This window comes from Bombus vosnesenskii, unplaced genomic scaffold (genome assembly GCF_011952255.1).
Source record: "Bombus vosnesenskii isolate JDL3184/JDL3185 unplaced genomic scaffold, Bvos_JDL3184-5_v1.1 scf7180000013358, whole genome shotgun sequence".
Lineage (NCBI taxonomy): Eukaryota > Metazoa > Arthropoda > Insecta > Hymenoptera > Apidae > Bombus > Bombus vosnesenskii.
In genome coordinates, this window is record NW_022882992.1 from 54,951 (window position 1) to 79,329 (window position 24,379).

At 37.7% G+C, this 24,379-nt stretch overlaps 1 protein-coding gene across 1 annotated transcript; it reads right to left on the reverse strand.

Moving 5' to 3' along the window:
• Nucleotides 1–14,122: 14,122 nt before the first annotated feature.
• On the reverse strand, nt 14,123–15,635 carry LOC117237120 (jerky protein homolog-like). The gene has a single exon (XM_033500769.1). It carries the CDS (start codon nt 15,622–15,624, stop codon nt 14,182–14,184), a length of 1,443 nt encoding a protein of 480 aa, XP_033356660.1. The 5' UTR covers nt 15,625–15,635; the 3' UTR covers nt 14,123–14,181.
• Nucleotides 15,636–24,379: the final 8,744 nt, after the last annotated feature.

Consider the following 24,379-nt stretch of genomic DNA (forward strand, 5'->3'; position numbering starts at 1 on the left):
CGTCTCTCCTTGCGATTGCGTCTCCCCGCAATTGGTCGAAAATACAGATAATGAAAATCACACTTTGTAATTTTTATGGTAATGTTATTTCCCATAAAAATGTTTAAACCAAAAATACTCGCTATACCTCGCACATAGTATAAAAGCTCTAAATACTATTCTTTAATATAGCCCATCCTCTCCTAAAATAACAGAAATTTTCAGCTCGCTAGGATGAGTTGAATAGATTTTTGAATCTGACCTAAGAAAGGTGGTTATGAGTTAATGGATGCAATTTAACCATTTCATTCCGTGAATGCAAATTGATATCTTAGTCCAGGAGAATTACATTGTCCGAAAATGCCTGCACAAAATTTTTTCAAAAAAAGTGACTTAAAAAAGCGACATTTACAGTAATGGGCGAGGAAAGCGAAGTGGATAAAATAAACTTCATCAAGAAGTTGAATGATGCAGCAAAACTAATGATCAAGGTACACTATAACGAAATAGAAGCATGTAAGGCATTCGTGCAATTATACATTATACATAAGATAAAACAAAATTAGGAGAATGATTCTTTGGAGAAGATCTAAAGGAAACAATGAAGGAACCAAAATCTATAGGGAACATATCTTAGAAAATATAAAAACAATCAACGTGAGATAAAGAGGAGGTCACCCAACAGTCGTGTCTCAAACGTCAACAAAACAGATCTCAAACATAACAACCTAGTATTGGTCACGTCTAATCTTGAAGACCACAAGATCACTGAAAGAAACAATTACAAAGCACAGAAAAACCTCAAGCAGAGAAACAGACAGAAGTAAACACAGATATCCTAGTGCTTTTTTTTAAACATGTTACTGTAAATAATTGATTTCTAATATAGAAAGTCAATATTTATTCAGAATTTATATAAAAGTATTATAAATTTCAGCAACAAAATTTCTTTTGTACAATAAAATTAGATCTCCTTTAAATGAATTAAAGTTTATGTTGTAAAATTTATTACTATAAATACTTGAATTATATCATAGGAAAGAAGCTTCTTCAGCAAAGAAATAAACAAGAGGTATCTATATACTTAAGACTGTGTTAAAACACAAGGCTCTATCAAAAATTTGAAGTTTTATGCTATTATCTGCATATCTTGAAAGCTAAAGAGTCCACCTATTACATATTGTATTAAATCGATATATGGATAGATAACTATCTATATAATAAATTTCTTTACTTCTCTTACTTCTCTTACAAAGTAATGAATTTCAAAATTCAAAGCATGTGAGGCGATATGTCGTGACAGAGTCGGAAGGAAAACTCAGATATATTCAACGATAAATGTTTATTCACCGTAATGTCAATGAGTACACTTGACGCAGGATTCGCGATTATATTCGGTTTGCGAATGCGCGGTTATAAGATAGAGCTTGGATAGCTACGATTCGAGATGCGCTGCGAGTGCGGACAATGATTGCACGAGATGTCGAGAGCTTAGATAATTATTCGACTCGAACCGTGTAAATATAACGATCGTGATATGTTGACTCGCGGTAATAGACTGACCTTTTGTCGCGATGCTGCTGCGGAGGAAGACTGCGTTGGGATGTGTCCAAGGATGCGAAGGCATCGGATTCGTTGAGAAAAGCTTTGGTTCGGAAAGTGAGGGAAATGTACGTTAATGTTTATTGGCTAATTCGTGTTGGTCGTTGGAAAAGGATGCTAGCTGCCCTTGAGAGGGTGTTGCTAGCGGGAAGCATCCTACGTGAGAGATAGCAGATTTCTCGTGTGTCCCCGTGGTAGGTGGTCGACTTCGAGACTGATAAACAGAGACTGTTTGTCTCTTTGGAGGACCTTAGCTAAAATAAATCCTAAGATTTATAGCGGTCCTTGGGCTAGCTGGAATGTATCGACATCTGGCAATCATCTTATCCGCAGGTATAGGGTCTTTGTGTCGTGCGTCACGCGACGTAAACTGTTGGGAAGTTTACTGTCAAGTGCCGCCACACATGCAATACAGCAGACATTATGCCAATTAATAGCAGATAATTACAAAAGAAGACCTATCGTAACAGCATAGAAAAGAATTTATGAGTCTTACTCACTAAGATCTTTCGAAAATCATGAAATGCATATATCATTTTTTGGCAACAAGGACTCTGGAAAAAATTCTTTTAAAAGCTTATAGTTAATCAATAATTAGATAAATGAAATAAATGATTTAAAAAACTGATATTAATAGAAACGATTATTTTATAAGAATATAACATTTAACTATAAAAGTATTGTATATACAATCTATTTTTCCTATATACATCACTGATACAATAAATGACATTTATTTTCCTGATTGAAATAGAGCATACTATAATAGAAAAGAAACAAGAGACTTACCATATCAATCTAGAAAAGAATTTATGAAGACTAGTCCAGAAATAACTTCTCTTGAATATCACAAAGTGCATTTAGAGTAAATGAAAGCGTTTTCGAAAATATTTTCCTAAAAAATTGTAATTACTTAGATAAATGAAATAAAAGGTTCAAAAAGCAACTAATATTTAAAAAACCAAACACGCTTGTGTTACGCTTATTAAAAAATATTGATTTTTAATCATTGTGGTTATGAATAATTGTTAGAATTGATTTTGTATGATTATTATTAACCATTATCAATGACACAATTTGTTTTTGAAAACAAATAACCATTCAGCAATGAAAACATTTCTTTGCAGATGAAAATGAATTTATGGGAAGAATAACATAACTATCATATGAACAGCTATAATTAATATGTTTAATTAAAATTAAAACATAAATACAACCAGCATCACTCTCACATGAATATAAATGTATACAAATGTAGATACAAAGTGTCAAAAATACCATTAAGAAAATTGTAATAACTAAAAAATTGTGCATTCAACAATATGTAACTCTAATAAGAATAGGCAAAACAAAATAAAAAACCTGTATTTGTTTTTAAGACTTACTTTTACATGTGTATAGAATAATATATCTTATTGTTGTATGATCGATCTTAGAGAGAATACGAAGTTTTTCGATTAGAATAAATCAAATTTTTTAATTTATAAACGTACAAGTATAAAATATTTACAGAAACTTCACACGACAACTTTCTAATAATTAAATTTCGTTCTCCACTTAACATTTGCAACTAATTAATATTTGGTAGACATTACCACGCATCATATGAACTCTAACACAATACCACGTGCACTTCATCGATTTTCGGATACGAAAAACGGAGGCATCTTGGGAAATAGCGATTTTCGATACGCCAATTAGTGTCAGAAAACTAAACTATTGAGAGTAAATTGAACGCAATCGTATGTATATACAGGTCTGGAAACTTCCATGATGAGAGTAAGGCTGTTAATGGCGAGACAATGTTGGTCAATTTGTTCGCAATAAGTTTGTTTCGATTTACTCGTTAGGACTCGTTGCGCTGAGCAATTTTGTATTTGTAACACGCAACACTATTGTATTATATCCGTAAATCCATGCAAATACATTGACTTGATGAGTGGATCGCAGCGTGCGGCGATCCTGCCAAAGTATCTCGCGAAAGAAACGAGAACATCTGCTTAAAACGATGCTTTCTTTAAACAAGAGCTCTAAATTCTAAACCAACATGTGGACAATGATACAACAAATGCTACAAAATTATAATTATTATATATACAATTATAATACAGACATCATAATCAACATCATTATTTAATAATATATTTACTTAGATGTATAATATTTCAATTCAATATACCATGGTCATGTATTGTGCCAAATTGTAGATCAAGTAAAGGTAAATATACAGCAAGACACAAAATGTATATCAAGCCAGATATAATTTAATAAATAGAATGAATGTATAGAAGTCGAATGTATTCCGAAACGACCGATTTCGCAGCATTACTCAATGTAACCTCAAAGTGTTGCGTCCAAACGAATCTAGGCGCCGTCTCCCCTGCAGTTGACTGAACCACCGCATTTCAAGAGTATTGCCATGTTGAGTATTATTCTGATCGTAAAAATCTCAACAACCCAACTGAAAGAATCTTATAACAATGAAATAAAAAATATAAAAACTTCATTTTTCTTATTTCAGCGAATAATGCATTATCGCCGCTAACCGTTTTGTGCAGCGCCGTCCAAAGTTGTCTAACACAGTTCGCTGTGGAGTGCCGAAGCGTGCAGACGTGTCTCTAGTGCCCAGTGTACTCCGAAAACAACACGTGTCGCCCAACCATCGAAAGTGAACACAGCCAAGTGTTTCCTACCCTTTAGGAAGAAGAAAATCCCACGCACCTAACCCCAACCCGAATACTAGCCTCATAGCTTCACGACTAGTTATTCATTTTGAATTAACTAGCTCTATGATGACCCAGCAATCGCGACCAGGCTCTCCGGAGCAGACTCGCAACTACCCCGCGCTACCTCCCCCGTGGCAGAGGTGTAGCAGAACTCTCCGCACCAACGACGCTAATATTACAAAGAAACGGAAAATAGAAACATCAAAACCATACACGATCGACACCCGAAACGAACAATCAACGATACCAATAAACACCCACAACAGGTTCGCCGTACTGCAATCCACTAACGACGCCATGGAAATCGCAGACCCGCCGCCAAACCAACAATCACAGAGAATCCCCCCTCCCCCACCAATATTTGTGGAAGACGTCATCGACATACAAACAATGATCAAGTCCTTAGAAAGAGATATCTCCAAGGAGGACTACTACTTAAAGATAAATAACAACAAAGTAAGAATTCTGCCGACAACCCCCGACGCATACAGAAAAATCACCAAACTGCTTAAGACATTGAACGCCAACTTTCACACGTACCAACTCAAACAAGAAAGACCTTTCCGAGTGATCCTACGCAACATCCACCACTCAGCAGACATAGACGAACTCAAATACGAACTCTCAAAACTCGGCCACGAAGTCATCAACGTAAGTAATATAAGGCATAGAGTCTCGAAAGACCCGTTATCCCTATTCTTCCTAGACATTAAACAAAAGCCGAACAATAAGGAAATCTACAACATCAGTCGCCTAATGAACGCGATAGTAAAGATCGAACCACCGCTCGTGAAAAAAGAAATAGTGCAATGCAAAAGGTGCCAAAGGTACGGTCATACGAAAAAATACTGCAACCATACTTTCCGCTGCGTTAAATGCGCAGGCACTCACTCCACTGACCAGTGCGCCAAATCACCGGAAACCCCAGCGAAATGCATCCACTGCCAAGGGGACCATCCTGCCAACTACAAACGCTGCTCAGCCTATAAAACTCTCAACACAAACAGGTACCCTAAACTCAGAGCAAACGAGGTAATCAACAAAACACCCAGCCCGCCGAAATTCACGACTACCCCAATCCCCTTAACCAACCAAACACCCAGTCCTACCAAATACATCACCACCTCAACCTCCTATGCCCAAGCAGTACAAGGCATCCAAAATAACCCGAATAGCCAAAGGGATCTTTCTCAAAATAGTGTCCCCAATTCACCCAACACAGACAACGTCTCTAGGCTTGAAAAGCTAATAGAGAAAGTATCGGAGCAAATAAATAATTTGCTATCGCTACTAACACTCATCATGGATAAATTAATACGCCCCGACGCAAAATAAAGCCAAGACGCATAGCTCTTTGGAATGCCAACGGTCTAGCGCAACACAAATTTGAACTAGAACTCTTCCTAAAAGACCACCAAATCGACGTAATGCTCGTATCGGAAACCCACTTCACCGACAAAAACTATTTGAAAATAAATGGTTACAAATTCTACCATACTCAACCCCTCAGAGGAAAGGGCCACGGCGGCACCGGAATCATAATCAAAATAAGTATTAAGCACTACGAACTTCCATCATTCCAGAAAGACTACCTCCAAGCAAGAAACGTAGCAATAGAAGACTGTCATGGTACAATCACCACTTCAGCAGTATACTGCCCCCCCCCTCAGACACTCCATCGCCAAAGAAGACTTTGATAACTTCCTGAACACCCTGGGCAATAGATTCATAGCTGGAGGAGACTATAACGCCAAGCACAGCCAATGGGGCAGCAGACTGGTTACAGCAAGAGGCAAAAACCTCTTAAACAGCATAATAAACAACAACCTCAACTACCTCACCACATACTGGCCCACTGACACTAACAAAATACCCGACCTTCTCGACTTCTTCGTAACTAAAAATATCTCATCAAGACACGTCCAAATCAACTCCTCGGCTGATCTCTCCTCTGATCATTCCCCCGTGATAGCAACAGTCAGTTCAACAATTATCGAGAATACACCTAATGGCGCCATTCACAACCAACACACCAACTGGCAGCTCTTTAGAGAAGTCTTTACACACTCAACTTCAGCCTTAACTTCACTAAAAACTAAGGAAGAAATAGAAGCAGCCACGGAATACATAAACACGAGCATAATAAACGCCATCCGCCTCTCCACACCGACAAAGACGTCTATCAGCAAACAAGAATATTCCCAATACATACTAAAAAAAAAAGCAGAAAAACGTAGATGAAGAAGAGTATGGCAGCCCCATAGAACACCGGATGACAAACGCAAACTAAACAACGCAACTAGAAAGCTATCCAAAACCATAAAAAATTACAGAAACGACTGTTTCCAAAAATACCTCGACAGCTTATCCCCCACAACCGACTCCAACTACTCACTATGGAAGGCCTCCAGGAAACTCACACGCCCCCCACAAATAATCCCACCAATCCGCCGTCTGCAAGGTGGATGGGCGTGAAGCCCTATAGAAAAAGCCGACTTGTTTGCTAAATGGTTGTCTAAAGTATTCAAACCCTATTCCCCCAAAGCTGCCGCGGACGTTACTGAATACTTGCAAACCCCCTTCCAAATGTCCCCTCCTATTGAACCCTTCACTTCTGCAGAAACTATAGAAACAATCAGTCGCCTAAATCCCAAGAAAGCAGCAGGGCACGACCTAATAGGCAATAAAGCAATCGAGGGACTTCCCATAAAAGGGATCGCACTCATCACATCGATTTTTAATGCCACCCATCGCCTTGAACACTATCCGAAGGCTTGGAAAATCTCATTGGTTACCCTCATCCCTTAACCCGGTAAACCGATATACGAAACCAGCTCCTATCGCCCAATCAGTCTTTTACCTACCCTGTCTAAACTATTCGAGAAGATGCTCACGAATCGACTCCTTCCACTCCTAGAGAACTTAAAAACACTCCCAGATCATAAATTCGGCTCCCGAAAACAACATTCAACAGTAGAGCAAATCCATCGCATAACCCATACGATCAACAAACACTCGAAAAGAAAAAATATTGCTCAGCGGTTTTCCTAGACATCCAACAGGTATTCGACAAAGTATGGCATGAAGGGCTACTATACAAGCTTAAAAAGATCCTACCTCACCCCTACTACTCCATCCTAAAATCCTACCTAACCATTAGACAATTCGTGGTTAAATGCCTAGACGCCACTTCCGCAACATTTCCAATAGAATCCGGCATACCCGAAGGTAGTGTCCTCGGACCCCTACTGTACTCCATCTACACTGCCGACTTAGCTATATCAAATGAGATAACAATAGCGACATTTGCAGACGACACAGCGCTATTAGCTACCCACGCAGACCAGGTAATAGCCTCATTCACTCTTCAGCGAAGTCTCGACTCCATGGAAAAGTGGTTTCATAAATGGGGCTTCAAAATTAACGAAAAGAAATCCTCACACGTAACCTTCATTCTCCGAAAACAAACCTGCCCCCAGGTCACCATCAACAATGCAACAGTTCCTAGCAGGGACTCAGTCCGATACCTGGGCATGACCCTGGACAGGAGACTAACGTGGAAGAAACACATCATAGACAAAACAAAGCAATTCAAGGACAAACTCAAGAAACTGTATTGGCTCACTGGCCGACGCTCCAACCTAAGCACACAGAACAAAATTAGCTTCTACAAGACCGTAATAAAACCTGTGTGGACCTACGGAATCCAACTATGGGGAACACCAAGTAACTCCAACATTGAAATACTTCAACGCTTCCAATCGAAAACGCTAAGATCCTTAATAGATGCACCTTGGTATGTTACCAACGAAACAATACATCGCGACCTCAAGATACCTACAGTCAAAGAGGAAATAGCAAAATATAGCCGAAACCCCCTAATCACTGGACTACTTGATACGACGGACCAGATTCGCAGGCTGAAGAGGCACTACCCGCTAGATCTAAACACTAGATTCAATTAGTTATCCAAATTAAGCATATGCACTCACTTATAATACTTATAAATTATACTTATCTATAATAAGCATTAACTTATTATAATAAACAGCCATGTCACTGCGCCACGCCAGAAAAATTACTGAAAATTCTCAACGCGAGAATTGATACAAATTTCAACAAATGAATAAAAAAAAAAAATTGTCTAACGGGAAAAAGACGTCGTCCTTACCATCGTCTTAACGAATGGGTCTCTTTACCACTTGCGATTAGTCGCGCCACTACAAAATCCATTGTGGAATATGACAATTTCGATTCGTGCCGTTACGACTACAAAGTCAAGCGTAACGGCAAAATCAAGACGCGACTCACCATGATAGATCAGTCTCGTACAAAAATAAAGTATATGAAATACATTTTCTACCATGTTTGGTCCTTAATATTTAACTGAAATTCAAAATTTAATTACTTTATTTATGTTCCTCAATTTTTTCAAACATTTCTTTGTTCAATGACATCAGTACCTACGTATTATTGAATGTTGTATTGTTGTGATTGAAAAAAAAGGGATATATAAGGTAGAGAATTACAAATGAAAGAAAATCGTTATAATAAGTTGATACTACACTAGAAGTAAGGATTAGTAAATTTTTATTATATCATTTAGCATTAAAGAGAAAATTCAATTTGTATGTATAACATCGAGGCGATGGATACTTATCTTATCGCGAGGTGTTAATAAAAAAATTCATGATCATCCAAATCAACACAAATATGATGTACTAATCGTAAGGTATTTTTTATTTTACTAATGCTGGTACTTTTTTTCACACTTGAAGGTAAGGCGGGTAACTCGTAACTTATTCTACATTCATAAGTACACATTCCGGGGCTTTGGTCGATTTATAGTAATTGTTATTAATAAATATATTGCGGATATAGTGTCAAACGGATCATCATCAGATGCACATTGGAAGAGTTCCACAGAAATCAAATATCTGTGTCTGAACGTTTTCACTTGGACACAGTATTTATTTTTTTTTTTATTTATTTATTTCAGTTTTACAATTTGTCCAGTAGGACATTTCGTAAAATATTATAGCTTAGTGGTATAATAATAAAACATATGGGTAGATACCCCCAGCGGGGTACCATCATCGTGTTTGTTAGGTTATGTCCTTTGTGAGATCTGTTGGGTGTTTCCTTTTTAATCTTCTTTTTATGCTTGGTGTGTCGACCGTTTCCGCTGCCAGACTACTTCCGACACTTAGGTGACAAGTATATTGCAGCGGGAGACTATAACTCAAAGCACACACTATGGGGATCAAGAATCACCACACCTCGAGGCAGAACCTTGGAAAAATACATTAGAAATAATAACCTCAATATATTATCCATAGGAAGACCGACATACTGGCCGACAGACCTGAGCAAAATACCTGACCTGCTAGACTTTGCAGTTACAAAGGGACTAAACGCAAATAAACTAAACATAGCACCCAGCCTCGAGCTTACCTCCGACCATACGCCCATAATAATTACATACAGAAACAAACCAATACTTTACAGCAGCACAGAGAAGCTATGCAACAAAACCACCAAATGGCAAATATTCAAAGAAATAATAGAGAGTAAAATCAGCTGCAACATCCCACTGAAAACACCTGAACACATCGATCAAGCAGTAACAACACTCACAGAAACTATCCAAAAAGTAGCAAGGGCAACCACTATACCCGAAACAACCAACAGACAAACAAAAACAGTTCCACTAGACACCCTCGAAAAAATTAGAGAAAAAAGAAAAGCGAAAGCAAAATGGCAGAAACACAGAACAAAACAAAACAAAAAACACCTAAACAAACTCACAAAAGAAATAAAAAACAAAATAAAAGAGCACAGCAACAACGAGTTCACAAAGTTCATCGAGTCACTATCTGCTCACGAGAACTACAAATACTCCCTATAGAAAGCCACAAAAAAAATAAAGAAGACAACAAAAATGGAACCAGCAATCAGAAGAGCAGACAACACATGGGCAAGAAGCAACGAAGAGCAAGCTGAAGAATTTTCCAACCACCTATCCAACACATTCACCCCACATAACATCAACAACAGCAACCACAATAGTCATACGGACGAAGATGCGCTAACTACTAGTACACCAACTGACAATCACTACATCATACCCAAAGCAACAGCACAAGAAATCAGAAACATAATTGAGAAAACAAAAAACAATAAAGCACCAGGAATCGACCTAATTAACGGCAAAATCTTGAAAAACCTCCGCCAAAAGCGATAAGACAAATCACAATAATGATAAACGAAATACTAAGAATACAATACTTTCCAAAAGCTTGGAAACTGGCACAAATCATAATGATACCCAAACCAGGCAAGGACCCACACGAAACCAAGTCCTACCGACCAATCTCACTACTTCCGGTGTTCTCTAAGATACTAGAGAAAATAATCTACGACCGGATAAAAACAATAATAGAGATCACCAGATCACCAATTCGGACTCAGAAACAAACACTCCACAATAGAACAAACGCACAGACTCGTCAATGAAATCTTACAGGCGCTGGAAACAAAACAATACTGCATGGCACTCTTTGTGGACATCGAAAAAGCATTCGATAAAATAAACCACACTAGCCTATTTCAATCAATCAGGGAACAGTTCGCGGTGCAGATATACCAATTAATCAAATCATACTTAAGCAGCAGAACCTTCATAGTAAAAATCAAAGACACATACCCTGAAGCTAAAGAAATCAAGGCAGGAGTTCCGCAAGGAAGCGTCTTAGGGCCAATTTTATACACACTATACACGGCCAACATACCAACAACTAACAATAGCAAAATACTGACATTCGCGGATGACACAGCTGTACTAGTCAGGCACACTAACCCTGCAACAGCAGTTACATTACTATAAGAACATATCACAAAAATAGAAAAGTGGCTTCAAGCAAAACAAATCAAAACAAACCCCGAAAAATGCAAACACATTACATTCACACTGCGAAAACAGAAACCACCAAACATTGTACTAAACGGCACACACATAATACAAACAAGGCAAGTCAAATACCTAGGACTTCACTTAGATTCACGACTCACATGGAAACAGCATATTAAAGCAACAATAGACAAAATACAGATGGCAAGGAGACAAATGTACTGGCTAACAAGTCGAAAATCCGAACTAAGCATAGAAAACAAACTAAAAATATATAAAATGGACATAAAACCAATCTGGACATACGGAATAGCACTATGGGGAACAGCAGCAATGAGCCATATAACCAAAATAGTGGCAACGCAATCGAAAATACTCAGAACAATAGTAAACGCGCCATGGTACGTTAGGAACGAGGACATTCGGAAAGACCTGGGAATACCAACGGTCAAGGAGGAGATGAACAAAAGTGCAAGGAGACACGGAGAAAGAATAGCAACGCACCCAAACCGGCTGGCAGCTGAAACGGTCGACACATCAAGCATAAAAAGAAGATTAAAAAGGAAACACCCAATAGATCTTACAAAGGACATAACCTAACAAACACGATGATGGTACCCCGCTGGGGGTAGCCACCCACATGTTATATTAGTATACCGCTATAATAGTTTACCAAATGTCCTACTGGACAAATTGTAAAATTTAAAAAAAAAATTAATGTTCATTGCAAACGACGACGGGACGAGTACGTAACGTTATTCCTCTTAGCGTACCGTTCCGCGCGATACGATCTACATATACGTCATCAAAAATAGTTTTATTTGATAGTTTATTTTATCCGAATTTTCTCTGCTAAGATGAAGATATACGATAGCCACGTCCATGCACTGCAATTCGAGCTCGGCGAGGAAATGTGGTTATTTCCACTACGAAGGATAGAAGAAAAGTGTCTAAATTTACAAACCGATTGGGAAAGAATTGTGGTAGATTAAATGAACAACGTTATCTACGTGGCCCGTATTTAAAAGCAATCAAGTATTGCGCAGATGGGCTATCGTGCGAAGATATAGCGAACATTTGCCATACGCGTTTTACAGGCGATATGCAAAGTTAGATTTATTGCGAATGCGAATGAACTTCTTGAGCTTCACGAAGGAACACACACCAGTGATCACCTTTGGACCATGTTAAGCCCTTCTAAAAATTTGATGACGACATTTGATCTTTTTAGTATTTATAGAATTTTGAATATGCTATTATCTCGTAGTGTTATGTCGCGATGAGATGGTTCGTGCGACGTCCTTCATTGCCTGGCAGCCTACAACCCACGTACCGTCATTCCGACCCTCAATAAATCTAAGGACCCACAATAAACTTTAACTTTCTAACTTAATTGTTTTAATACATGTTTCTTAAGTTAATCTGTTTGTCCTGAAGGATTTTCTAATCCTAGAAGTGTTTTCAGTTTATGGCTGGTTATTAGAAAAGTCCTTAGGTTTATTAAGCGCTCTTAAAAATTACGGAGAAAACGGGTAGTTACCTAACGGAGAAAGTGGATATTTCTCTAACGGAAAAGCAGATTTTTCCCATGAACAAGGTCACCCACGAGTCTCGTCGGTATGAGGCTTCCTCCTCCAATCTTCATTTATTAATGTTGGCTATAACCAGTGGGCATCGCGGATCGTTACCCTCACTTTTCTAACGAAAAGTGTGAACAACGAAACCGCGTTCTTAGTTCAAAAGGCATACCCACACCGAACTTTTCTTCGTAATAACACGAGAACGGACGTTACTTCTTCTACGATATCAGGAGGGTCAAACTTAACTTCTACTTCGTCTATACCAGGAGAGTCAACTACTTCTTCTACTACATTACTACATTCAACTGTGAGAGACTTGTTCTACTACGACAGAACATTCAGTGTATCCCTATCAGGTCTTCACCCGCTAAACATTCGTCTACGACATTTATATCATACGAAACGGCGTAACTCTGTAGTGTATTAAGTTGTTGGAAATACAAATATTACAACCTGTTAACCGCAGTATTATACTAACTCAATCACCCCTATTATCCTAACATAAATAAAGGGATCGATCTGTTCGTGGCGTCGATTATTCTAATCGTAACGGGAATTTATGACTCCCGTTGACGTGCTTCCTCGCGATCGTGTCTCCCCGCGACTGGTCGAATAAACTGAATGCAAGAAAGAAGACAGAGAAAAAGAAGCCCATTTGTGTATATGTATTTATTTCTACATTATATAATTATGTAAATATAAATTTAATTTCAGTTCAAGTTTTGCACAGATTATTCACGTATCAACCAGTAGGTACTCGCTCTGATAAATATTCGTTGATATACAGAGTTGGATATATAAAGCGGAACAATTAATATAACTAGAACTAAATATTTTCGTTATTAATGGTTATATGAAAAAACTGCGGAAGACAGAGTTATGCTATTTGGAAGAGTACACGCAGTGGTAGATAATATTATTTCTGAAAGTCATTTTTTAAATAAGATTTTAAGATCATTATCAGTTCTTTGTGGGCAATATATTTGGTTAATACATTAATCGATCTATCTCAATATTCACTATAAACATTTAATTTAACAATTACTTTAATTCTATTTTGTCAAATTGAAAGTATAAAATTCAAAGAGAACGTAAATATAAATATACCGTTTCGCGTCTTTCCTTGTCTTCCATATAGAGTAGAACCTTGATTCTCGAAACTAATAATAATAAATGTGTTTGAATAATAGAACAACAGTTTTTTCTGTACTGTGTGGCACAAAAAAACAATTAAACGCTACATAAAATCGTACGTGTCCCACATTTTCCCTACCGCTAAATAATATTATATTTCTTAATATATTTTTTAATATATATGTCTTAATACAAATAATTCCTCCGAATTACTTCCACTTTGTACTTCAAACTATGTGAGCTCTTTTTTTTAGAACCACGAATGAGAAGGCTCATCTTCCTTGTCGACAGTACCTATGTTCACTTGATTCAGAGGATTGTATTCAAAATCTTGAAGAACTTCGTCGGTACATATCGTCATGACTGTATCATCTGTGTCATCTATTTGAAACCAGCTTACCACGCCCTTTCTGTTGCACCCTTCGCAACCTGGTAATCTATGCAGCAATGCAACTGTTTCATCTACGTCCTTTTTTATTGTTTCTAAGTCTTCCGCACTCCGTTCGCTTTTATTCTTCAAAAGTATGTCCCACGCGTTTTTGAGTATTACTTCGTTGACACTTGACCAAGCATCATGTACGATGCGGCAACAATCCCGCAATGTTAATTGCTTATGGTTGTCTATCACCTCTTGCTCCGTATTGCAGATAGGTAATGGCATTAATGTTTCCAGCAATTCTTTTCGGTACTTTCGCTTGAAACATGCGATTATTCCACGATCCATTGGTTGTATGAGCGGAGCAGCCTTAAATGGAAAACTCATGACTCTAACGAATTCATCTTTTTGATTTAGTTCCTTGAGATCGTGACGTGAGCCAACATGATCTAGTAACAACAAAGTTTTCTCCCTGCGCCCGTTTTTCAGCTGTCTTTCTTTAACTGATTTTAAGAAACATTTTTCGAACCATTGACTGAAGATGTTACTGTCCATCCAAGCATTGGTATTATCTGTGTAGATAGTTGAGAAGAGATTTGCATTCAAATTGTGGGAACTTTGAGGTTTCACAAATGTGTGGATTAGTACCGGCAACTTATGACATCCGGTAGCATTTGCACAAAAAAGTGTAGTAATGTGATCTTGGCACATTTTTGGGATTCCTGTCGACTTTCCATTGCGAAAGATCAAAGCTTCTTTTGGTACTGCTCTCCACATTAGTTCTCTGTAGTCGGCATTATAAACGTTCTCCAATGTAAACCCCTCGTCTTGCAGAAGTTTCTTAAAACGAGCTTTGAAGTTATTCGCTGCATCTTTATTTGAGGTTCGAATATCTTCCCTGATACCCCTTTTACGGATACGGTGACGTACTCTAAACCGTAGCAACCAACCGCTACTGGCTTTAAAATTAGGATCTCCATTTAATTCTTTATTTAGCTCCAGAGCTTTTTTGCGTATCAGTGGTCCTGTTATTCGTACACGTTTCGCTTTACATCGTATGTACCACAGGTAAAGAACTCTTTCTAAATCCATATGGCGTGACTTAATTAAATGATTTGGGGACCACCTACGAACCATTGTGTTGACCTCTAAATAATCTTTTATCCTTCCTTCGTTTGCCATTATATCATCCACGGTGGATCGTCCAATACCGTACGCTTTTGCTATGATTTCGAAAGTCACACCTCTATCTATCATCTGAAGGATTCCGTATCTTTCGTTAGTTGTCAACTGTACTCGATTTCGTCTGGGCGCCATTATTGTTTGAAACGTTTCGAATGTAAATACCGTACTGAAATGTTGTAACGAGATTTTATTTCGACAGTTATCGTCGTCGTCAGTTTTAATTGGGGGAAATAAATACTATATGATTATACACGTAGATAGGTGTATACGTATATGAGATACACTATAGGAAATTATACAACATTCTGATGACAAACCGTTCGGATGATGTGTGTACGCAATGTATAATCGAGATTATACTGTATATCAAAATAACAAATAATATTCGGCCAAGAGTTGACAGAAGAGTTGACGAAAATGGGAATTTATTATGAGATTATTATGAGGCTAATAAGAACAATTTTATTTGCAAATAGTTAATAGATTAATGGTTTTCTGTAAATTTAAATTTATACTTTATGCCCATCTTATAAACGGTAAACTTTTTAAGAAGACCAGCAACTCATTGATTCTACGAATATTCCAAACATTCTTTTCATGGATTTATTTTTCGAATAATTTTACGTAATTTTGTAAAAAGAAAAAATAATAAATTTAACTACGAAGATAAACGAGTTAAAAATGAATTGTAATTTTGGGCAGCGGTGAATTATGGAACTTCATGTATCATTATACTTTATTGTTAATATCGAGTAATTTGAAAACAGTGTCTTTTTTCGTAAAAAATTCAACGTAGATTTCATTTTCTATGAAATTTGAATTTTTAGTATGTACAACTTGCTTTTTTTCGACAGAAAGTAAGCAATACCAAAGTTGCCATCATTAAATATAGATATCTTGAAAATAAAAATTTATGTCAATCCCGATGTTATTCTCTATTTCATTTAAGGGCATTACTTAGTAGAATCTTATTTAGAAAACTCAATTCAGTACCGTTATGTGCTATCGATCAGTTCTCGATGATCACTAGATTTAGGACAATATGAACCCCCATCGACATGCATTGATGACTACGAAAACATGAATGACGCATGTGTGATTACCCGATTCCAGTACATTAATTAAATTATATACACCACCATAATTATATACATTACTATATGCACAAGTATTCGGGCACTTGCTGTAATCCAAACAAAACGTTGATATTTTTCTTATATTTTCAATATTACGCTAGAAATATGTTTCTCTAGTGTTAACTCCTTAATGCTCGTCGTAATTATTATTAAATTATTTGTTTATTTATTATTGTTTTATTTATTGTTTTTATTCATTTTATTAATTTATTTATATATTTTATAATTTATTTTATTTATTTATTTATTTTTATAATTGTTATTGTTTATTTATTGTTATTAAATTGTTAAAAATTATTCCAAATTGAACCTGAAATAAGGAATATACTTGAGCCAAGCAAGTCCCATGTTTATTATTAATAAATAGCTGACACTTTATAAAATCTATATAAACTTATGGAATGTGTTTGAATAAGCGCATATTTCAATCATTCTAAGGTATCAGCTTTGAACAGATATGTATGCTTACAGTCTCTAAACATGGCTTTTTTCATGGAAATAATTTTCATTCACATTCAATTATGTGTTTCTTTTTATTTACACTAATGAATATCAACTATTGTAGCGTATATTCGCGCTACGAACAACTTTGATAATTTCCAGCTTTGAAACCAGATTCGTGCAAGCAGTAAGAATTAGATCTTATTCCACCTGAAAAATTTACATTGACGGAGGAATTTTTCTTTCCGAACAGTTTCAAGTCGTCGAAATTCATTGTGTGATTTTCTATCCGTTTGAAATTCATAGAGTCCTAAATCAAATTTATAATTCTATTAAAACAATTTTGAACATGTTATACTTTTGCCCATGTAATCAACATATGTTGAGGTATTGTGTAGGTTTTTCTTCTCTTTTTACATTGTTATGCGACAGCTAATTTTTCATATTCGGTATATCGTACATATCTGCGCGGATAATAAATCTACAAAAATTTAATGTTTTTTAAAAGATTTTTTATTATGAATCTTCTTCAAACGATATGTCTGTAAATACATCCGTTGTTCGGATAAATATTGTCTGCAAACTTTTTAATATCTAAATTAAGCATTTTAATATACAGGTTGAGTCAACTAATTTGACCACATCAAATAACTTGAAAATTACTGTAGAAAGCACTGTTTTGGGTGAAAATCAGATAGGACTCATCTCTATGTATTATAGTTTCGTCTTATTCTTTAACACGACAAGTAATTCATATGTCATAAATAGATGGCACCTATTTATGTAAATTTATATTTGTGGGATTATGATTGAAAAGATGGAAGCTTGGTACAAAAAATGTTTGATTACGTATCAAGTATTATAGAAAGGAGTATACTTTGGATACTTTATATATTCTTTCCTATTATGCGCATCGTGCATAATTTTGCATTTGTAATTTTTTTTTATAAATGCATAAAAATCTGTAGTCTATATACAAACTCCCGTGGAGCTGCGGGCGCTGGCGCTCAAAAAGACATACACCCGCCGGAGAGAATGGCATCCGGGAGAAGACCCTACTGAGCAGGCGGCTCCAAACGACACAGGAGCCGCCGAGGAGAACACATGGAACCTGTGGCGATCCCAACTGATCAACGGGAGAAGCGAACACCGAGGCGCGGAAGCAGTCCTACCAAAGTGGGAGGCGTGGAGGAGCCGCCACGGCCTCCCACTCATATTCAGGATGACACAAGTGCTCACCGGACACGGCGTGTTCGGCGAGTTCCTGAAGAGAATAAGGCGAGAGACGACAGACATCTGCCACCACTGCGGAGAGGGCAGGGACACAGCACAGCACACCCTGGAGCTCTGTCCGGCGTGGGAGCTGCCCCGCTACACCCTGCGGCACGCCATAGGAGAAACGCTGACCCCCTCAGCGATTGTAAAAGCGATGTTGAGAGGGTCACAGGAATACGAGGCCGTCCGCCTCTTCTGCGAGCGAATTATGCTCGCGAAGGAGCGAGCGGAAAGGGAGAGAAAGAAAAACTCTCACCCCTGCAGGATAAGACGATGGAGAAGGATGGCAGTCAGACGACCCAGAGCCGCCCCGCCACCACCCCAACGGACTACGACCAGAAGAAGTGACAGCGCTAGGGGCAACGACCTCCCCCTAACGCCTACTCAATAGCCGGCTCGAACAAGAGAACGCGAGAAGGGGGTGCAACTGAAGTTAATTCATAAGAGGTTCCTGGAGCACCCTCTGTCACACGCATAAGATGGTCATCGTGGAGTTTTAGTCGGTAGGAGTCCGACACTACTCTGCTGTTACACGATTATTGCAGCAGCGGAGTGTCCATGAGGATTTCTCCACGTACAAAAAAAAGAAAAAAAAAGTCTATATACAAACTACGATGGTAATAACAGCATCGTTGTTTACCGAAAAAAAAGCACAAGGAACGAGACCCCCATTTGCTGCAATTTAGCCAAAATGCCATCTTCCGATTACATAGTTTTTGTGTATTTGTCATGGTAAACAATGACAGCTGAAAATTAGAAATTGTTCACTTATTCTCATTATTGCAAAAGCTGTTGGAGGTGACTACCGTTTCTTTGTCAGCATAATTGAGTTCTCTATGTTGCACCTTTATAGTCATTTGCTAATGCTTTCTACATTTCGGGGTGATGGAACTTAAGAATTTTGTTACTGAAAAGATTTATAAATTAGAAGTATTACCTTATGGGATACGGTACATTTAATATTCATAGTATTGTAGGATATTTTTATGTATTTAGAATGGATTAAACAGGAAACGATGGTTATTTAACGTGAACTAAATACAATAATGTACTGTAACTAAGACAACTAAGTAGTTAATTTACAACTCTCGTCATCACGGTTTCAACGCTCTCTTTCACGCGGACCATACTCCTCGACGCAGACAACACTCTGATTTCTCAACTCACAACATCAGCAACACTAAAGATCTCTCTGGGAACACTCAAGCTCTAGATCGAAACGCTAAAGCCCGACAACGCCGGCAACTTTAAAAGAATCCTCTAGCAACACTAAAGCCTGTCAATTCACTAACAGCTACCTTTTATACCCTGGCTCCGGTATCCTGGCCTGCACATGTCCCATGGTCAAGTAGATCCTCTTAATTACCCAGGGGTTTTCCCGATATTGTACTATATACCTGCCATGCACATGTTCCATGATCAAATAGATCTTTTTAATTACTCAGGGTTTTCATAGTATATACTAGTCTATAATACTACAGTATGTATGTATGTATAAATGATTCACATGGTGAAGTGCAGGTTTAGGCAAATGTTTAAATGGATTTCCTGATGATAAGGAGTAATATGGTTGCTTTTTATTGGTGTACATTATCACATACTTCATCAAGTTAATAGACAGTTAAACTTAATATACAATCAAAAATATCTTCGCTCTTTAACGGTAGAACCAAGCTTCCTTACATTATGAGTCGCCACTTTTCCAAGATTCCACAGTTGTATAGTTTTCCATACATAAAGCGAGGATACCTTCTTTGTTACCATGAAATCTTGTAACGATTATTAATGAATTTTTATCAGTAGTGTTTCTCAAATCATTATCATGAATAACAGTCTGGCATTCTTTCCATGAATCACTTTCAAATTTGTCAAACCTCTTTTAAGCTTTTGAACTATTTTTATGCAGTACATTCACTTGGGTGCGGATGATGGTTTTAACTGGCTGTATTAGATCTCGAGATACTCGTCCACTGTTATGGAGAGGTTAAACTACAAACAGGAAAAATTTATCGAAACAAAAGGCAGGCGAAAGAAATGTCGAAACGACAGAATGGAATGCTTTCAAAACTTATTACACTCTTCTTAGGCGCGGCGCTATTTTGAAATTACAACCTGTTGTATTCTCGATGTTCTAATTCATTAATATAACCGTAAGGGTAGCATTAACTAGCGTATCAATACGACTGATAAATAAAATTCAACGTTTCGGCTTACCTGCTTTGTGCAGGAGTACTATCACGGTAAGGATTAAAGTTTTCTTGGAATAAATAAATATTTCTGATATCTTCTTAAGTAGTTTATTGGATTTATTTAGTCAAGAATTTATTAGCAAGATTCTGATATTGATTGTTTATGTGAGTTATAAAATAAGGATAATAATTAATATTTTAAATACTGGCGATGGAGTTTTAGGTTGACGGCGAAAAATAGATTTCTGTTTGATTGATCCTGATTCTTTCCAAACTTTCTCTTCTACACTTTTAATTTCGGCAACTAATGGAGGTTTAAACCAACGTTATGCACGTTTCTTATTGATATAGATTTTGTTTCTATAATTCCTTCTTGCTTTTGGCATCTAACATGTATACAAGTTATCTATAATAATGTTCTCTATGGAAACCAGTGTGACTTCGCAAGTCTTGCCCAAAAATGAGCAGATATTTCTGCAAAAGCCGGCGAAAGAAAAGCCTCCATAACAGAACTCCGATATGTGAAGGACCTGATGAGGAGTTTAGAAATTTTAACACTCAACATGGAGACAATAATGAGGAGAATCACGGTCTCGAGCAAAAGAGATCTCATGTTGGAGAAGTTAAGCAACAAAAGCATACTAGAGATCAAAAGAGTAAGGGAGTAGATTGATTCCAACGCGGAAGCGAACAGTGGACGTCGCGACAGAAAATCATCGGTCGCTGCGCAGATGACCTCAAGGGACCAGAGAGAGACTAGGCACCGTGGAGTATCGGTGGTCAGCCAAACGGAGATGAGTATTGACGAAGCGCAAGGGGATATCCCCTTTGGAGGAGAGACATTGAATCATACGAAAAAATTTAGGAGACAGGAGAAAGTCACTTCTACGGAAGTTGTGAGAGACAGCGAACCCCAGTGGACGCCTGTCGAGAGACGCAAAAGACTTCGTAGCCGTATCGAGAGCACGACGGGCATGGAGGGGTATGACGGTAGGACCGGTATAAAGGTGAGCAAAGGAAAAACATAAAGGGGAAGAAGCGAGGCGATCCTAGTGAAAGTTGGGCAAGACCCCAACTGGATCGACCCCTACAGGGAGGTCGTAGAAGCAAAGAGCGCCCTGAAGGAGATGACAGGAGTCAGAAAGACGAAGGCCGGTCATATCCTGATCGAGCTCACGAACAAGGTAGCGGCGGGTGAAGTCGCGGACAATTTGAAAAGAGTCATGCGACAAGGTAAGGAGATTGTCCCCTTGGCGAACAGGGAAGCGCTCGAGATTAACATTAGGTTTACGGGCGTTTTGTATATACATATTTCTACGAGCACCCGTCAAATTGACGGGTAAACGAAAATACACATTTTTCTTTAAAAAATCGATTTATTCAAATTAAGTCTGAAAGGAACAATATTAGGCTTCACGTTTAAATAAATTATTAATAAATAAAAAGTCTTCTTTTTAAATTATCACTAAAAAATAACAATAAAATTAACACTAGGTTTGCGGGCCTCGCCAATTTGACGGATTTCGAATTCCGAAATGAAATATCTCAAGAACCATAGCATTAATTTTAACCATTTTGCATTTTCCGAAATATGGAATAGGTTCATAAGTAACAGACAGATTTGTTATACGCCACATGAAAATATTTCGATAGATGAGCAATTATTTCCAATGAAAGCCCGGTGCCGATTTATACAATATATGCCGAATAAGCCCCATAAATTTCGCATTAAATTTTGGTTAGCAGTTGACGTCCAAACAAAGTATATTTTGAATGGTTTCCCTTGTATGGGGAAAGATGAAACTCGATGCTCAATACCATTGAGCGAGTTTGTAACACTGAAATTAGCCGAACCATATTTACAACGAGGCAGAAATATAACGACAGACAATTTCTTTACAAGCATCCCGCCGGCTAAAAAATTGCTAGCACAAAAAACAACTTTGGTTGGGACCATCCGGTCGAATAATAGAGAACTGGCAAAACCAGCGAAGGAAAAAAAGGACAAGATGACTTTGTTTTCCTCAGAATTATATAAATCAGAAAACTTACTGTATGTAAAACTTACTGTACTTACTGCATGCACACTTACTGTATGTAAAAGTAAACCTAAAGTAAAAGTCCTCCTTCTAAGCACCAAACATACAGATGTATGAATAGAAGATAATTATAAACGTGTTCCAGAAACCATTGCTTTTTACAATAAAACAAAGTTTGGTGTGGACGTCGTTGACCAAATGGCACGCAAATATAGTGTGAAGCAGGAAGTTTCCGATGGCCCCTTCAAGTCTTTTTCAATATTTTGGATTTGGCAACGATAAACGCGTGGATATTATATAAAGAGTGCACCAGATCGAAATTATTCAAAAAGGTATTCATATTTTGTTTAGCTGAGGAATTAGCTGGAGAAAACAAGAAGGACATTTGCCAAAGATCAGACGCTTCATTTCTGTCACCTTCAAAGTCAGAAGTGCGAAAAAGTTGCCAAGTGGGTTATTGCAAAAAAATAGAAGTAATAATTATTGTATATATTGCAAAAAGATCGTATGCGGAAAATGTACAAACAACATTCAGTATATTTGCAAAAAATGTGCTCAATAGATATGATTACCCTGTACCGTTAGTGATAATTTAAAAAAAGACTTTTTATTTATTAATAATTTATTTAAATGTGGAGCCTAATATTGTTCCTTTCAGATTTAATTTGAATAAATCGATTTTTTAGAGAAAAATGCGTATTTTCGTTTACCCGTCAATTTGACGGGTGCCGCAGAGATAGGTATACCACATACAGATTTCAAAGATTAGAAAGCCTAGGAAAAAATAATTTTGTGTATAAATTCTTTAGATGAAATGATTAATTTACGATGCAAAATGGTTAAAATTGGTGCTATGGTTTTTGAGATATTTCATTTTGAAGTTCGAAATCCGTCAAATTGACGGGTCCCGTAAACATAGTGTTAAAAACATCGATTCGATCACTACGAGGGAGGAATTAATGGTGGCTATATCCACAGAATTGGATATAAGGGATGAGCGTTGGATCGAGATCAAGTCCTTGAGAATGACGCCATGGGAAACACAGCAGGCGATTGTAGTGCTAGCTGCGAGTACCGTACCTAGGGGCAGGCCGTCGATCAGGGTAAAGACTGGACTGAAAATAGTGACGGCTAGGGTCTTACTCAACGTAGTGAGGTGCTTCAAATGGCTTATGGTGGGGCATAACATTGCCAGATGTACGGTGGTAAGTCCTGGTAAGAAGCTATGCAGAAGGTGTGGGGATAGGGACCACACAATTAATCAGTGCACCAAAAAGCCGAGGTGCGCTATTTGCGCGAAAGAGAATAGAAGCAACCTGAAACACGTCAAGGCATGCCCGGCCGTGAAAGATAGAATGAGGGGAAACATACATACGCTAAGATAAAAATATTAATTATCAACCTAAATAGGTGCAGACTTGCACAATAGCTAATGTAACAGTATGCCTGCGGAGCCATTGTCGATGTGGTGTTCATTTCAAAACTTTATAGGCAGCAGACATACGGGTACAACGACGACAAAGGCGATTCGTCGTTGTGAGTGACTATCTTCAAAGGCAAACAACCAGACGAGACCACCTTGGTCACTAGGGAAGGAATCGTAGTAGTCACCGTTGACAATGTGTTTTGCATTGGTGGTTATTGCTCCCCCAATTTGAATATGGAACAATTTAACAGCTATTCCAGGAGTTGGAAACATTAATTCAGGCGACCAAGGAGAGTCACCCAGCAATGATGATCGCCAGAGATTTTAACTTAAAGGCCACCGCTTAGGGAGGGCATGTGAATGGCCGCAGGGGAACCAGCC